Genomic DNA, 18,866 nt, shown 5'->3' on the forward strand with positions numbered 1-18,866 from the left:
TTTTAAGATAGTGTCTCGCCACTACGGACGATTTTTTATGTCAGTAGTCGCGAGACATTATCGTAAATCGGCAATAACTTTTTTTCCAATATCTGTTCTGTAACTATATAAGTTAAATTTGCAGTATAGAGTCACACCTGTCCATGGATATATATACAGACTTGATGTTCTTGAAAATGTGAGTGCTATAACAAAAAAACAAAACGTGTCTCGCCACTACCAACTCTCCCTTACTTATTTTCTATAAAAGAAATTGTTTTACTAAACACAAACATAAAAAAAAAATTTGTAATCGTATAAATAATATTAAATACCCCTTGCATTAAATCTTGAAACTTTTTCTTAAATTTAAGTTGAGGTCTCAAGTTTTTTATTAGCTTTTCAATTGCCTGATCATGTAACAGCAGAAAAGATTCGAAATCTATTTTGCTATCTGAAATTTTATTATTTAAGCCAGTTAAAACTGTTTTAAGACGGTTTTTAAAACTTGATTTTATTTTCATGTATTAATTATAGGATCTATTAAATTCTACACTTGAATTTAATAAATAAAGCATTATCTAAATGTTATACAATTAGAAAAATATTACATTAAATTGAGAAAATAAAAATTTTAGGTATTTAATTTGCAAAAATAAAAAGTGTTTAAAAATAAAAAAAATACAAAATTTTGCAACACAAAAAATAAATAAATACAAATATTTATTAAATTGAGAATTTGCAGTTATGATACAGAATAAAATCAAATAAAATATTAATTTATTATGCACAATAAAGAAACGACATCTCTTACCTTCAAATGATTGTATAACAGTGTCATCGAAGTTCCACTGCCTCAAAATATCTTCCACCCTTAATATCTAAATGAACTAAATAAATAATAAAACGTATGTTCATAGTAGTTAGTAAGTTTAAATGAAACTACATAATGAAACATTTCAAATCCAATAAAATCTTAAACACTTTTCAATGTTTTAAACTTAAATTTTACTTACTTTTTTCAATTGGAATGAAAATAATAAAGCTGTGGTAATGGTGATATCTAAACACGTGTGATACACACTGCGAACCGGTGGACACACATGGAACACGTTCTTTTTGCGCGTCTCTCGTTCAAGTGATGGGCACGCGCACTGTTTGGATTCCAAATTTTAATATAATTAAAACTTTAATGATTTATTAACTGAAATAATAATTTAATGTAAACACGCGGATAATTCGGTAAAAATGGACTTACATGGAATGTTTGGAAAAATGTAAAAAAAGAAAAGCCCCGGGAGCAGATACAGTTTCTTATGAATTTTTTAAAATATTACCTCAAAACTGGTGTTTGTATATAGAGCAATTATTTAACAAAATTTTAAAATCAAAAAAAGTACTCACTTCATGGAGACAAGTGATAGCTTTCATGATTTATAAAAAGGGTGACAAAACTGTACCTGATAACTACATATGTATTGCGCTTATGAATTCTGTGTCCAAGATTTTGACAGAAATTTTAAATGATCGTTTAAAGAAGTGGGCGAATATTACCAATATAATACCGGAATCTTATTCAGGATTTAGAGGATGTTTAGATAATATTTTTATTATAAATTCAATAATTCAGATTAAGTTGCGTAGACCCGGTGGCAAATTATACGAGGCCTTCGTCGATTTTCGGAGAGCATTCCCTTTAGTCAACCACAATAAATTAAAGCATAAATTATTTCACATGGGAATGGGCGCAAAAATAATAATAATTAAAAATATCTACGAGATCTACGATATCTAACTACGAGAATATAAATATTGAAGTTATTAAAAAGTTCAAATATTTAGGATGTTATTTTTCAAATTTGGGGATTTGTCGGGAGAATTCAGAGGAAATTTTAAAGGCATGTAACATGGTCGCAAGTACTGTTTTTGATACACTGTCAGCAGCTAGATCAGATTCTTGGTTTGCAAAAGACACACTATTTTCAAGCACTAATCTTGAAGTGTTATTTTATGGGATAGGTATTTGGGGATTGACATATTGTGATGAGCTAGAAAAAGTTCAGGTACAGTTTTATAAAAGAGTGTTGGGTCTTCCAACCACAACCCCGGGATATGATGTTAGAATCGAGACGGGAAAAGTACCACTGTCTCGAGTATAACTGGGTAGCTCAAGTGAAACAATTCTTTTTAGAATGCAACGGAGAACAGTAATGGGAGAGTTTGAGTGCTGAAAGTATTATGTTTAATAAAAAAGAAATCCTTTGTTTATATGAGATAAAATGTTAAGAAAGAGAGATAGATAGGACTTATCCAAATCCAGTTACCTGCAGATCTATTCACACATAGCATTAGAACCGGGAAGTCCTTGAACTGCAGTCTCATTATGTGGCGCAATAGACTATAATTACTGTATATTATATTTTTATAATTGAATTGCGATTTTAGAATTTTGTGAATTGTCAATTATTTATGTACATTGTATTTGGGCCTAATTTCGAAACTCTTTGTATGGTTTTGTAAAAATTAGAACAATAAACAATATTACTCTTTTAAAAAAAGTAATATTAAAAGTCAGTTCAAAAATTTCAAAAAATAACAAATTTTCTAAAATTTTTTTTAAAAAAAGGACTGAAATTATAAAGTAAAAGTAAGTATTTATAACTTTATAAAACTTCATTGTCAGACACTATGAGAAAGTTACTAAAAAATTGAGAAACTATTGAAAAATATATGAAAAAAGCCAAAAATTATTTAAAAATTTAATTTTGACTAACTAAGACAATTACTACAAAAAGAAAAAATTATGGAACAGTTAAGAAATTATTGAGAAAGTGAATAAAATAACTAAAAAATTAAAGAAATAAAAAGAAAAATTATTGCAAAATTTGCTAAAATAACTAAAATTTAAAAAAAGTATAATTGAAAAACAGGTTCTCGTAACTCTCCACTGATCTCTATATAACTGGATGGGCGATCGGGTGTCGACACATGAGCCGACTAGAAGACCGGAAAGGCCATTTTTTAAATTCCCTTTTGTTCAAAAATGGCGCGTAAATTCAAATAATATAATGAGATTTATATACACTTAATAAAAAAAATTAATTAATGATCAATAATTTAATTTTAAAAAATTATTGTTAATGTAAGTAAATAATTGATTAATATTACAAACATCTAGTTGCGTTAAAATTAAGCAATAAATTAATAATTTTGATGTTAGTGTTATTTAATTAATGATAAATAATAATAATTAATAATTTTAATGATATAAATAGAGCTATTAATTTAATTTTGGAAATTAATCAATTAATGATAATATAAATATGGATAAAATAATGTAAATATTAAAGAACTGAAATATTAAAATTTTTCTTCTAAATAAAATTAATATATTAAATTTTTTTTCTCAATTTTAGAGAAATCTCTGTGAAAATGAAAGTAAAATTTCTTGACCTGTAAATATAAAATAAACATATATGTATATTTGAATTGTATATATGTATTTAAATTTATTAAATGTAAATATATAAAAATACATTGTATAAGATGAGGCGACTTATAAGACACAGGATCATTTTTTGGTTGTTGAATCGATGTTTTTCTATTTTATAAATTTGGGGCCCAAATATAGGATACTCACAATTGATTGACGTACAATTCTGTACAATATTATTATTATTATTATTATCAATGTACAAATTATTCTTGCAAATTCCAAGCAAGTTAGTTATCAATCTCTTTTATGTAAGGAGAGACCTGAAATAGCTGTGAAAGTTAAACAGAAAGGGTTTAGAATTAAATTAGTACATAGTTAATGTCAATATAATAGAAATAAATGAAATAGAATTAATAAATCAAATTAATAGAATATTTATATCAAGAGTAGTTTTAAATAACGAATACAGAAAATTTTTTACAGTACGAAATATAAAACTCAAACCAAACACATACAAATAAAGTAATAATAATAATATGAAGGAAAAATAAAAAGAAGTCAAGCATATATCATTCACCATGAAAGAAATGAGTATTTACAATGAGTTTTTGCAGTAGGAAAATATAAAAAATATGCATACAAATAAACTTTTAAATAAATTAACCCATACTGCAACAACAAAAATATACCTCAAGAATATTTTTCGCTTTTACAAAAATATGAAAATGAAGTTTGAAAAACATCTTGACAGAAAAAATATAAAAATTAAAAACTTTAACTTTTAATATTAAGAAAAATAGAACAATCCTGAACATCGTTATTATGAATAAAAATAAATGTTTCCAATCGTTTTCTACAGTACAAATTTAAAAAAAACATATAAATAAACATATTAAATATGTGTAACAATCAAAGTTGAAATTAAAAAAAAAACATTACAAAATCTTCAGTCTCATGAAGCTTAATGAAAAAGTATGTGCACAATACCTCGTACAGTAATAATTATTAAAGTATTAAATTATAAAAAATACAAACACCACCTCAAAAATAAATAAACGATTCTCACAATATATTTCTGAAATTAGAAACAAATATACGAAATAATGAAAAAAAATAGCTTCTGTCGGATCCCAATATACCTTCTCGTCAAGCTTCTGGGACTAGAGTGATAGTGATGATCATGGTTCAAGATATTTCTTTTTTGTGGAGTTGTTGGTATTTGAGGAGTTTTTTCATTGTTTGGAATTGGTGTAGACTCAAGTGACGATTGCAAATCTAAAAAAAAGTATTCACATAAATAATACATAGCTTATATAAAGTAACTTACTCTTTAGTTATATATTTAAAAATTACCATTAAAATGTTTCCTAGTTTAACCCTCTTGTTATCTACAAATTAATTTAATACTTACAGAATTATCTCATTGTTACCTGATATAACATATTTCGTATTTTGCAAGTTTTCCACTGAACACGAACGTTTTTCAGTTAAAATTCGTGTTGCTTCTACTGGAGAATTTTCTTCATTCACGTCTAATTTTAAACGTTTCGAATTTTGTAAATTCTCTAACGAAGAAGAACGTTTATTATTTAAAACTCCGGTCATTATAGTCTCACTTATGGAATTTTCTTCTACTGAAGTGTCTGCAGCATCTGGTTGAGTAACTTCATTAACGCAAATATAATCTAAAAATGATCATTATATTATGAAATCCACATAACAGAATACATGAAGTCCAATTTAAAGTATTATATCTTTTTATATTGTATTGAAAAGAGCTCCAGGATTATTTTATAACTTCTTATCCAGCTATTGACAAAATACTTAAGAATTTTACAAACTTCTTTTTATTTGTAATTTATCAAAAAATTAATCGATATTAATGTACCTAATATGAAAAATTTGCATTTGTATAATTAAATGAAATGTTAATGTAATTGCATATAGATATTTTATATTTGTGTCAAAATTTCTCAAACGGATAACCTAAAAAAAATTTTCAACAGTAAATTTTTGTTTTATTTCAATTATGATTACAATAAGTTTCATAAAGTTTTAAACCAAAAAGAAATTTTTTTATTATTATTTAAATATTTTATAAATAAAATTATTGTTGATTAACTTATTTTTCAATTTTTAGAAAGTTTTTCTTAACATTTTTTTATGAGACATGAAGAACATAATTTTCCATTAACATTTTATTAGTAAACAATGCAAAAATTATTAAAAATAAAATTTAAAAAAAAATTATTTTTGTAAAATACATACATTTTAAGATAAAAAATATCCTTTCTTTGATTTCTAAATTGGTCAACTGAATTATTCGAGAAATTTTTTTTTATTTTATACTGTTAAAAAATTAAATTGTTAATAATTTTAAAAAAATTTGTGGACTTTAAATTATTCAGAAAATTATTTCTATTAATCTAGAAATAAAAGAAAATATTTAAGGTTGAAAAATAATCATTTTGTAAAAATTTTAGGTGATCTGTTTGAAAATTTGTGACCCATTCTGCAACATTTATAATAAATTTAAAATCAAAATATTAATCATACCATTCGAAATGTTCGTGTGAAATAAATTTGGAAAAGCATTTGACTTCAAAATAAGTCCACCTGATTTTCGTTTATAGAAACAGTGTTCCTCAAAATGATCATCGCAAATGAGACTTCTTTCATCAGGACAAAAATCTTTTAATCCTATATTTTTTATCCATACTTTTAAGAGATATTGATTTTTGAATGGGAATCTGCGAATATTTAACATAAATATAAGAACAAAAGTTTAGAAAAAAAAAGAATTTTATAACGATACATGCAAGCTTGCCAATCATTAACTCAATATTAATTTAAACTAAATATATTGAAAAATTTAGATAAACATTTATTATAATATGTTTAAAAGTATTACTACAAAAAAATAAACTACAAAAATTTATTTTTATTCATACTTACTTGCGAAAAGGTAAGATGCATCCTGTCTTTTTAACGTTATCGCAGCAAATGCATTTCAAATAATATCTACTAAATATTGTTGGTACACTTTCTGAATGGATTCTTTCTCGGTCATTTGTCTTTGTAAAACATTTTTCGTCAAAGTGATCGCTACATAATCTTGAATTCGAAGTTATTTCGAAATTATCATCAAAGCCCATGTTTTTAATCCACAACTGACGTAATTCCAAACGTTTTGGAAATCTGAAAATTGAAAATGTTTAACATATGTACGATAGAAAATTGTTTACTTTCTTTAACAAAAAAATTGAATCACATTTTAGATTTCTTAAATCTATAATATATTATTATTTCATCTTTCTGCATAGAATGAATTTTTTGCTATATGTCACTCGTTTTGACTTACACGTTCTTATTATCATGTTAATTTATGAATTAAGAATTAAGAACTAAGAATTTAATTAATTTTATATGCGGTAAAATTAATAAAATATGTATTTTCGTTTAAAATATTATTTATTAAAAGAATACTAATTAGTCACATATTGTGTAAAAACTCATATCCCCATACGCTAAAATAAGCTTAATAGTTTATAATTTAAATGACGAGGTAAATAAAAAAAAGAATAAAATAATTAAATAAATAAAATTTACATAATTCCTCAAAGTGATAAAGTTATATGAAAATTATTTGCAATATAAAATAGCAAAAACAAAAAAAACACAGATCACAACATAACCTAACAATATTACAGTTTAATAATATATGCAAATATGTACTCACATGTGAAAAGAAACACCTTCCGCATCTTTTTGCCCACAATATGCACATACTAAAACCATTTTTTTAAGTTCTTAAGTTCAAATTATGTTAATATTAATTTAAAATATAAAAAAAAATATTTCAATTTCGCGTCACAATGTCAACAATCACTGAAAACCAATACTAAATCACGAATCACACGCACACGTGTCACACACGCACAACCACAATGACAATCCACGTCCAGGAATATGCAATATGGCGGCCACCCTTTCAATTCGACACAGTACCGGAAGCGACTTTTCTATAGGAGTCGCCCATCCAGTTATATAGAGATCAGTGTAACTCTCACCCTCACTCTCACTCTCACTCAAAAATTTTTAACTCTCAATCTTACTCTCACTCTCGCTCAAAAATTTTTCTCTCGCACTGTCACTCAAAAAATTTTCACTATTATTCTAACTCTCATTGAAAAATTCTTCACTATCATTCTTACTCTCATTCAAAAATTCGTCACTATCATTCTCACTCTTACTCAAAAGTTTTTCTCTTTTACTCTCACTCATAAATTTTTCACAATCATTCTCACTCTCATTCAAAAATTTTTCTCTCTCGCACTCACTCTCACTCAAAAAATTTTCACTATCATTTTGGCTTTTTGGATACCTCAATAATGTTCTTAGAAAAAACAAGGGGAAGGTGGGATAATTCTGACCCACCTACTACATCTTGACTATGACAAGATATATGACAAAATATTAATATTATTGTTTATTTTCTAATGAACAATGTAGCAGACAATTTTCTGTTTGGTCTTGTCCCTTATAAAAATTATAGTGTTATTAAATCAGTGAATTCATTTGGAAATTAAAGTGGAAATTAATCGAATGCATGCATTTCAGTAAGTCTCAAGTTTCTACATATTATATAAAACAAATTTGTTTCTAGTAAAAATTTATTAGCGTTTTTTATTGCACAACATTTTGCAAATAATAACCAGTCAGGTATTTCCGACCTCCAAAAGAAAATTTTAAACTAATAAAGTTAAAATATTAAAAATGCCACCAAAATTAAGCTTATAATATGAACTTTTAAAAGAGATATCGCATTTATATAAATTAATTAATTTTTACACTTAAAAATAGATATCTCCCTGCCTGTCCAAATGACCGTTATCGACAAAAAGCGACAATTCGGATGCCTGGTGGGGACTATGAGAATTACATTCTTTATCTCTAGAGTGGGGATAAGTCAAACATTGATGGTTTTTTGCCCACTGGGAGAAATATTTGTTATATTGCTTAACATATACAATCAGTTTATAGATAAAAACTGTTCCCTTTTTATTAAATAAATACAAACCTTTAAAAGTAGTCAGTCATAATTATTATTTTACAAGGGTATCGGAATTACCCTTTACGGAGGTCGGAATTACTCGCAATTTTTCAGAATCCTGAAAATCGACAATTTTTTTACTAATCATCCTCTAATTTCAAACCAATAACGTTAAATTAATAAGCTTGCTACAAAGTAAATTATAAAATGCACTTTCAAAATACGCATCATAATTATAAATGAATACAATTATTATATTTTAAAAATGGAGTTGGCTAAAGTGGGTCAGAATTACTCTACCTTTCCCTATTAATAATGTTATTCGATATCTGCAAATATTCTATGGATGTCCTACATATGTCCTTATTTTCTATAATTATTCTATCATAAAGAAACTGTAGAAAGTTTTTAAAAGTTATTATTTTTGTCAGACAAAACTTCATTAGAATTACTTGGAGAAAAAGTAGAATTAAAACGGAAAGATTTGGAGTTGAAGGAAAAGCAAATTAAGTTAGAGGGTGAAAGGGCGGAAAAACAAAACGCTTGTTTAATCCGAATTGCTGCTGCTCTAGAAACCCAAAATAATTTACATACTCCGTTCATCTTAAATTTATTTAATTGATCCAAATTCTTTAATTTATCTTTAGTTTAATTATATTTTATTTAGTATATTTATCTTTTGTTCTACGAATAGTTTTATTACAAATTTCTTGTATTTTAAATTTTAATAAAAGTGTTTAAAAATTATGACATTTCTATTGTTTGAAATTTAATTTTTGACATCTGTCAATAGAAAATTTTTTAAAAAGTATAAGCTTCAGTAATCACAAGTTTATTATTTTATTTATTATTATTTAAGTATTTTTTTATTTAATTTTTTATTGTATTATTAAAATTAATATTATTATTAATTACGATTAATATGATACCAGTCACAAGGGTAAAAGGCTCAAAGGAGGGTAAAAACGTAAACAAATTACCAAAATTACGTTTGTGCAGGCGCGAAAGAGTTTGTGTTGTATTAGAGTAAGAGAGAGTGACGTCACGTAAAGTGCTCTCTCTGTCTCTCTCTCTCTCTCTCTGTCGCATGGAGTGAAACGAGAGCCTGTGAGATGACGTCACCTGGTGGTTCCGGCATCCGTACCATAGCCGACTCGCTGAGAGTGATGCTGACTCTACATTGGCTGCGCAAACGTGTACGTGATCGTGAACGTGCTGACGTTACAATGTTATTCAAATGGGTGACGTCAGCACGTTCACGTTCACGTACACGTTTACGCAGCCAATGTAGAGTCAGCATGAAGCAGCGTCTACAATAAGCGCGTCGGACGTGGACGCGGACGTGTACCTAATGAGAGAGAGGGGTAAAGATGTATATCTCCGTACCCCTCTCTCTCATTAGGTACACGTCCGCGTCCACGTCCGACGCGCTTATTGTAGACGCTGCTTGAAGCGCGTTCCACACTTAAACTTTTCGGGCGTCCGACACGACACACGTGCCCCCTCTTCTCCATCTACCAAATGCATTCCCCTCCTGACGTAGGAGAAGTTAGTATTGAAGAGGGGGCACGTGTGTCGTGTCGGACGCCCGAAAAGTTTAAGTGTGGAACGCGCTTGAAGTCGAGTCTACAATAGTCACGTTCGACGTGGTCGTGCCGACGCGACGTGGTATTGGTGACGTCACAAAGTAACTGCTACCAACCGTTAAAATTATGCGTGAAATATGTAATGACACTGAAATGCCAAAAATAAATATTTTAGTTTAATTAATTAGTTAATAATTTTGAATGAAAAAAATTTTAATTGAAAAGTTTTAGTATTTTTAAAGTTAAAAAGAATTAAATTTATAAATTTTTTTTTGATATAAGAAATAGAATTTCATTAAAAATTATTTAAAGTTTGCGAAAATTTCTCTATTATAGTGATTCAGGGTTGCCATTATTTTTCTGGAACAAAATTCCATGAATTTTCCAGGTTTTCCAGGACTTAAAATGATATTTTTCCATACTTCATAAAACTATGGTTTATGTAAAAAACAGTTATTAAATATACAGAATTCATCGAAATATAATAAAGTTAATTATATTTATATTATATTTTTGACAAGAATATATAATTAATTTTATTTAGGATATGTTTTTAAATTTTCACCCTAATGAGAAATTTTTTGATTTATGTGATTTTTTATATATTATTTTTAAATATTTCTATTCATTAACTATTTTATTTTTTTTCTTCAACAGTTTAATCTCTAAAATTTGAGTTTAAAAAATTATATCTCTAAAACTTTTAGAAATATAAGATATCATTTTTTTTATAATTTCTAGGATGTTATTCAATTTACTTGTACTAGGAATACTTGATAGTTTATAAATATAATATTTAAAAAAACCAAATTTTATGCTGTCACAGTTTCTAATGAATTTTATTTTTTGCGGGTATTTTATGCTTTTTCTCTCACTTTTCCCTACCAAATAAAATTTCCTGAGTTTTCCCTTTTTCCCAGTTTTTCAAAAAGCGTAACAACCCTGGTAAACCTGTTCAAGTGAAACTTGTCGCTTTTTATGCGTGAAATTTTATTCAAAGTTAATATTATTTATTAAAATTCACACATTAAAAACAAGTTGATTGAATATAAAAAATATCACCATGAGGAAGTAAAATGTTCAACCAATGAACACAGAAGATTCATACTACAACTTCGCAGCGGTTTTTTATTTTTATTTATTTTATATTTATTTATTTCTTATTTTTCCTACTGAACAAATTGATACATTCAAAGCAGTTAAAGTATCTAACTCAGATGTAAAAATAGGAAGTTTGTGTTAACTGTTGAAAATAATTTAAGAATAAGCAAACTCAAATTTTTGTTTTTATTATTTAATTTTACAAAAAATGCGTCATTTAAAATTATTTTTATGAAAAATTTATGCTACATTTTTGTCCGCCTCAATAAAAATCACTTCGATCTGTTCGAAGCACTTTCTCTTTTGATTGACACTGGGTGTCAATCGTTTAAATGATTCCTTTATCATTAACAAATAATCGCCAGTCCTAGGATCATTTGATACCATTGATTGGTTTTCGTCCGTTGATTTGTCATCTAAAATTTTATTATTCTCGACAGATCTTTTGAAAGAACTTCTAGTGCTTAATCAAATAAATAATTCAATATAATTTATTATTTATATATATATAAATATATATAATGTAAATACATAATATATTTATATATTAAATACACTGCCAGTGTAGAATTTTTAGATCAGTAGGATTTGCCCACCCTACTGCAATTTAAGACTTCGCAAAGAACTTTTCATTTTTATTTTTAGTAAAATTAAAAAAGTGTTCAAAGTGACATTTTCAAGCTAAGAGTTCCTACTTTCATAATACTGCAATTAAAAATTTTACAAAAATTTCTTCATTGTTTAATTGCTATTAACAGTAAACAAAATTACAATATTACAATTTTTAAAAGAGCAATAGAATTGCTTTTCGATAGCCTGTATCTTTCTGAGACGTATAGAAAAAAAACCGGTTTTAAATTGATGAAATTTAGATTATTATTAATTGTAGTATATACAAATTTGCTGCATGGATGTTCGTTTGTTTTTTGTTTAAATTGTATTAAAAAAATGTTATACTAAATAAAATATACTATTTTTATATTACTTTTTTGCAGTTATGTTCTATTAAGCAATTTATCAACCACATGTGACCAAGAAATATAGTTTTTAACCGAATTCTCAATAATACAAAATATATTGACCCAAAATTTTGTTAAATTTTTTTTAATATATATGCATTGTTTATTCTAATTAAAATTTTGAGAATACATACCGTCCACTTTGATTCCAGTTATTTTGAACAATTCTGCAGTAATAAATTCACAGGCTTTCTTTTTTTGAACATTGTCCTTATAACAGTGTACAGATTTGTTATAAAGACATATCTTTTGCTCAACTAATTTTATAATTAATAAATTTTCATCTACTTCGCCCATTTTTATAATATATTAAGAACGCTTAAAAAAACAAATGAAAGGAAAAACGCGTCGAAAAAAACTACACAGTTTTGTACATCCCAAATTCTAAATGAAAGAAATTTTAAAGGAAAATGTTACGTCAAGTTCACAATGATTCCGAAATCCACAAATCTGATTGGTGGTCCATAATTTGATTGTAAACAGATAATCAGGTTTGAGTATTTCGGAAAATGCGCCATCTGGAATCATGTATAGAATCATGCTCATCATCCATTCTACATTCTTTCTATTATATGTTTGTCTTATGTGAAAGCTGCGATTGCATTTTAGTTTCATTTAAAAAATGAATAAATTTGTAGAAAAAGATCTCAATTTAGAAGCCTTAATAGAAATTGTTAAAGTTAATGATTGGATATACGATCCCAAAAAAAAGTGAATGATGAAAAAAAAATTGGTTTGTGGGATGCTGTACAAAAAGCGTTAGTAAACAATGGATATGTAGTAAGAGGTAAGTTTAAATCTTAAAAATAAATATCCATAAGATGTCACAGGGATATCCTTAATATCCTGGTTTCATAACGTTACACGTAAAAATTATTTCACATTAATATTCATATATTTGTTACTTTTTTGATTTCAGTACTCCATCAGTTAAAAAGATCAAGAAGAATCCGATTGATAGTTTTTAATTAAAGGAAGTGGATCCAGAAAATTCTGGTTTGTTTATTAATTTTTTCAATAAACATATACAGGGTTGCCGCAAGTCAGGGAAAATTGGGAATAGTCCTGTTAAGTGAAATTGATCAAGAAAACCAGGGAAAAGACAGTGGATTTTGTCAAAAGTATTATTATTTTTGTCGAGTTACAATTTTGATTTTTAGAAGTAAATTTATTTCAGATGGTTTTAAACAAAAATTTTTAAAAATTTAAATTGTATACATATAACAAATTTTAGACAATAATTGAATTTTTGAGATTTTTATTAAACAAATGTTTTAAGTAACTGAATTTTCAAAAAACTTCATTAAGGTTTTTGAAAATGATTAATTAAAATTAAACGAAGAATTTTAATTGAAGATGTTAAAAATAATTAAATTTTACAAGAGTTATAGTTTAAATTTTTAAAAATAATTTAATTCCAAAGGTTTTTAAATAACATTTTTTGAAAATTTTTAACTGCTGCAGAATATTTGTGAATTTCTTAAAATTGAGTTTTAAAGGCTTTTTGATTGCAACTGTTTTACAATACTTTAATTTTTAGAGAACTTTATGAAACTAATTAATTTAACGAAAACTTTAGTAAAAATTTAAAAAATTAATTGAACTTTTGGAAAATCAACAGTTACAATCTTTTTTATAATAATAAAATTTTTTAAGATTTTCAATGGGAAGTTTTGAAAATAAGGGAATGTATAAAAAACTTGGAACAAAGAAGCTGAAAAATTGAAGTTTATAATTTGAAAAATATTTAACATTCAGAAGAGATATGAAGTCTTTTGTAATATTTAATTTAGTTAAAAGTACGAAATTCAATTGTTTAAAGTAAAATACGTAAAATATTTGTGAAATACAAAAAAAATCTGAAGAAATGATGTTTATGAAATGTTTTACAATTATTTTACTTTTTATTTTACCTTTTTGAAGTTTTTCAAGAGTGTCCGAAAAATATTAAATTGTGTTTGGAAATCAGGGAAAAGTTAAGAAAAAAAGTTAAATTTTTGTGGCAACCTTGGTTAGAAAATAAAACTTTTAAGTCAAAACAATTATAATTTTTTTTGTACTTAGTTATTTTGTTATAATATTAAATGAATACCCGGATCAAATAACTCGACCGACGTTCGGACGAACGCTCTATTACCAGTCAAGTAGCAGTGACAGCCTGTGGGCGGCTCACTGCTACCCGACTACCATTAGAGCGTGCGTCCGAGCGTCGGTCGAGTTATTTGATCCGGGTATTCAAATGTTATTTTATTATAACAGAAAATTGTTCATCAAGTGGATCATTCGTATATATTATACCATATTCTTCCGTAAATGATTTGAACAAAGGTTCTAGTGAATTGATTGATATGGAAGTTGATTTAAGCACTGATGAAGTAGATGGGAGCAATCAACTTATTGAAATTAACGAACATGATCAACTTACTGTAAATGAAACTCATTTTGAAGATTCAAACATTTTATTGACAAATCCATTGTTGTCAGTTAATACAATTTCGTCACCAACATTAAATCAAATGTCATCAATGCCTTCAAAATGTTTACCTTCAGTAGTTTCACATTCTTCATGTTCTATTGCAGATTCTACCACTCTATTGCCCAAGGTTTCAAAGCAATTATATGTATCTCCAACAATATCTTTAACAACATCTTCAACAACAATTTTCTCAGCTCCATCACTTTCTTCATCAACTATAACATTTCCGTCGTCAGATAATCAAGAAATGATATCAATGCCTTTATTATCTTCGCACTCTGGTTCCTGTACTTCTCCACTTGGCATTTTGAAAAAGCAATTGACTTCATCGTCAACAATACAATCACGAAGTTCAACATCATCATTATTAAATGACTCTTCAAGATCATCTCAATTTCTAATGGGAAAGAGATCACCACCCGTACCAGTGTCCATGTTTTCGAATCTGCTTCATGAAAATTCAAAAAAACCACGCCTAATGACATCATCTAAAAAGCCATCAACTTACACTTCTACAGTGAAAATGAACGAAAAAACCGCACATAAAATTGTCCCTCGTTGGGACGGTTTTGCACAGAAAAATAAAAAAAAAGAATTCGCTAATAGAACAAGCTTCTAATTCAGTTATAAAAAGATCACCAATTCTGATAGAAGCTGCAAATCAATTGACAGGATATATAAACTGGAAGCAATCAAGAGGCAATAATAATAATTCTGTTCTCCCCACTGATGACGGATATTTCAATATAATTCGAAGGAGATTTCAGAGTTTACCTCTTAATATTCAAAAAGAAATTCTACCAAGAATTTTAGATAAAATTGAATTGTTTCAAGACAAAAGAGAATCATAATAAATGTCTGATTTTCTTAGATTTTGTTATAAGGCAAACAAATTTTTTTAAATGATTAAGGTTACTTTAAGTAAAACTGACCTAAAAAGTCTATAAACAAGTATTTCATTTCCTGTGATAATTTAATAAGGGTTATTAATTCTTTAAGTGTTTTAAAGTTTTCAAAAATAAAACGCCAAAGAAGTCTGAGAAGAAATATTTCATTTCCTGCAATGTTTAAGTAGGAAGACCAATTAAATTGTTTTTAAGTTTTTGAATATAAAATTAATCAGAAAACACGTAAAAATATCAGGCTTAAGTTAAGACTATTAAAAAAAGCTAAAGAAAGAAAAAACAAATCGAAGTAAAACTTTATAAAAGTATTATTGTTTGTAAACATAACTTCATTTAAATGTGCGCATAATACTCTAGCCTTTAAAATAACTCAACAATGAAAAAAATTCAAATCGGTTTCTTATAGTGTAAAAGATTTTAATACGTTTTTTTAATGAAGTGTTTTTTTTATTTTCTTATTTTTTTAATTTTGTTTGAATAATTTAATTTTTTTTATTTTTATAACTTGAATTTGTAAGTTAAATATACTAAGTTTTGTTTATCAGAGGCAATATAAAAATCTACATTATTTTTATCGTGTCTTGTAATAAAAAATTGTGACGTATAATTTAAGTATTAAAAAGTTGTATACATATTAAAGATATGATATTATAGTCTTAATTTATAAGAAATTGAAAGTTACTTGTATGAAATTTTTCATTTTACGCTACTTATATATTATTATGTGTGTATTCTTATGTCTCGCAAGTACTCGCACTTGTTAAATATCTATGTCACATATCGATAAATCTTATTACTATAAAAACTGTTGTAATGAAAGTATTTTTTTAAAGTACTGAAATACAAAATAATTTTTAAAAAACAAACTTCATCCATAGTTTTTACTTAACGCTGCAAACTTAAGAAATTAAAGAAGTAAATATAATCGATGTTAGGAACATCCTTTTTTCAAAATCTAGTAACTTTTCCAATTTAAATTCTGTTTCATTATCGAAAAATGTAACCATGTCAAAAAATAATAAGATAATAATTTTCGTTTTACTATAATCCCAAAAAATGGCTAAAGTTAATGTAAAATGTCAATTTTTAACGCAAAGCTCCCTCCTCAGAGCTAAAATATTTAGCAAGAATATTTCTTTGTTCCTGAACATCATATGGAATTTCAAAGTTATCCTCTTCGTTATGGTTATTTTCATTATTTACATTTTGTCTGCATTGATTTCCCTGTGTATACATCCTCTCTTTTTCATCTACCAATAATTCTTGAGTGATAAGGAAATTGTGTAGACACACCAAAGCTTGCACAACTGTAATACTATTTTCTACTTTGAAATCCATTCTTTTATTCAAAATTGACCATTTATTTGTCAACAGTCCAAAAGTATCTTCGATGCAGTTTCTAGCCCTTGCTAGACTAAAATTTTTAAAGAATTTTACTTAAAATAGATTCGTGAGTTAATTACTATCCGTTTTTCTTAATTGGTACATATTAAATTCCAAACTTATAATTGAGTAATTCAACAAACAAAGAGAAAAAAACCTAATTTCGAAAGACCTTTTACATCTCTTGCAAATTTTTTTAAAGCTTTACCTGATGGCAAAGTAGCAATTACAAAATTAAAAATTTTATTACTCAGTTGTTGTGATAAACTTGAATTTTTTAACCAGTTGGTGTATAACTTTTTAATTAAAAATTATCTTCAAAAATAAAGTGTATTGACACGTGAGCGCGCTTTAATAAATTAATTTAAAATTATTTTTGATTGTTAAAATTTGTTTAAATAATATAGTTTTACGAAGTTTAATATTGTACAAAAATATTTTTAAAATAGAAATGTAATTCATGTAATAAATATTTTTCGAAATTTAGTTATAATCTTAATTTCGATAATCAAAAATACTACATACTAAATTTTTCACTTTTCATTAAAAATAAATTATTTATTTTCTATATCATACAAAAAATAGTTTACTTTTAAATTTCCCTTATTTGTCTAACTGTTTAAATATAGAATTTATATTTTTTATACTCATTTACCTGTAGTTGAAATTATTCTGCAAGTTATTTATTATACGATTCCTATCATAAGGTTTTATTAAATAGCTTCGATAGGGAAATATTGCATCACCAATAAAGCAATATGGTAATCTAATATTTGTCCTGGGTAGTTCAGCAGGAGGTGGCAAATCGACTTCATTGTTTTCCAATGAAATGCTAAAGTCAGTATAGGTAAAGGACGAATAATCACTAACTGATCCTGCAATTATAAGTCATTAATGTTTACACGACAAAGAACAATTAATAACATTTTCATAAATTAAATTACCATAGTCTCCAATGTCTACCCAGGTAAACCGATAATGAGCATCGCACGCAACCAAGAGTTTGACACTAAAAAATTTCTTGTAATTAAAATACATAGACCCCAAATGAGCTGGTTTTTTGATTCGTATCTCTTTACCGTCGATAGCGCCAAGACAATTAGGGAAATCCCATTTTTCCAAAAAGCCGCGAGCAACAATTTGCCAATCCGAAATTATTTTGTATGTAGTGGAACGCCCAATACGAAAAAAATTTGCTGTTTTGCGGTTGCTGTCACCATTTGCCAAGTAACTAAAAACAAATTAATTTATACTGCATATTTTAATCCTGTTAAATTTTTTAGAAATATCGATAATACGATAATTAAAGATAATTATAATAAGATACTCAAAATTAAATTAATAAGCGCGCTTATAAACTGATATTAGTATGTATTCAACAATTTGTTCTGTTAATATAAAAAAGCAGGAAAGTACAGGTATGGAAAATTTGAATTAAAATAAAATCTGATTCGAATTATTCAATTCAAAATTTAATTTCTATGTTCAAATTTAGAATTTTAATTCAATTTCGTTTTCTAATTAGAAAAATTTAACACATAAACAATATTTAATAAACCAATAAACCCATTTAAACAAAATTTACAATTTTTAGATGTAAAATAAAAAATTTCAAATTTATATTTGTATTTTAAAATTTTCAGGACAATAATAAATTACTTTCACTAATATTTTAATCGATTCTAAAATCGTCCATTTTTTACGATTGCTACAACTTGAATAAATGCTATAATTTAAACACTTTCCTGATAATTATTTTAATTCACTACAATTGGTAAATTATTGACACACAAATAAAAAAGTTTTGTATTTTGTAATTAAAAATTTATTTAAATTAAAATTTTTTTAAATCTATAAGTTTAAAATAGAATGTACTTTTTTATAATTTATTTATTGATAATAAATAAACATTTTTACAACAGAAAACC

The 18,866-nt window shown here is 26.3% G+C and overlaps 1 protein-coding gene across 1 annotated transcript; it reads right to left on the bottom strand.

The window, feature by feature from the left end:
- Positions 1–3,534: 3,534 nt before the first annotated feature.
- LOC127282294 (uncharacterized) lies at positions 3,535–7,428 on the bottom strand. The gene is made up of 6 exons (XM_051306465.1): positions 7,155–7,428; positions 6,371–6,613; positions 5,972–6,165; positions 4,846–5,100; positions 4,555–4,690; positions 3,535–3,744 (listed from the first exon to the last, which is right to left on the bottom strand). The coding sequence occupies exons 1-6, from the start codon at positions 7,211–7,213 to the stop codon at positions 3,720–3,722; spliced, it is 912 nt and encodes a 303-aa protein (XP_051162422.1). The 5' UTR covers positions 7,214–7,428; the 3' UTR covers positions 3,535–3,719.
- Positions 7,429–18,866: the final 11,438 nt, after the last annotated feature.

This window comes from Leptopilina boulardi, unplaced genomic scaffold, assembly GCF_019393585.1.
Source record: "Leptopilina boulardi isolate dan_hultmark-lab unplaced genomic scaffold, ZJU_Lbou_2.1 LbouV2_292, whole genome shotgun sequence".
Lineage (NCBI taxonomy): Eukaryota > Metazoa > Arthropoda > Insecta > Hymenoptera > Figitidae > Leptopilina > Leptopilina boulardi.

What these genes read in the sequence shown, in the direction of transcription:
- LOC127282294 (XM_051306465.1), bottom strand. Translation starts at nt 7,213, where the DNA reads ATGGTTTTAGTATGTGCATATTGTGGGCAAAAAGATGCGGAAGGTGTT. An exon ending in TACGAAATATGTTATATCAG is followed by an intron (nt 4,691 to 4,845) that starts GTAACAATGAGA and finishes ACTTTTTTTTAG; the next exon opens with ATTTGCAATCGTCACTTGAG. An exon ending in CCCAGAAGCTTGACGAGAAG is followed by an intron (nt 3,745 to 4,554) that starts GTATATTGGGAT and finishes TAACTTTCACAG; the next exon opens with CTATTTCAGGTCTCTCCTTA.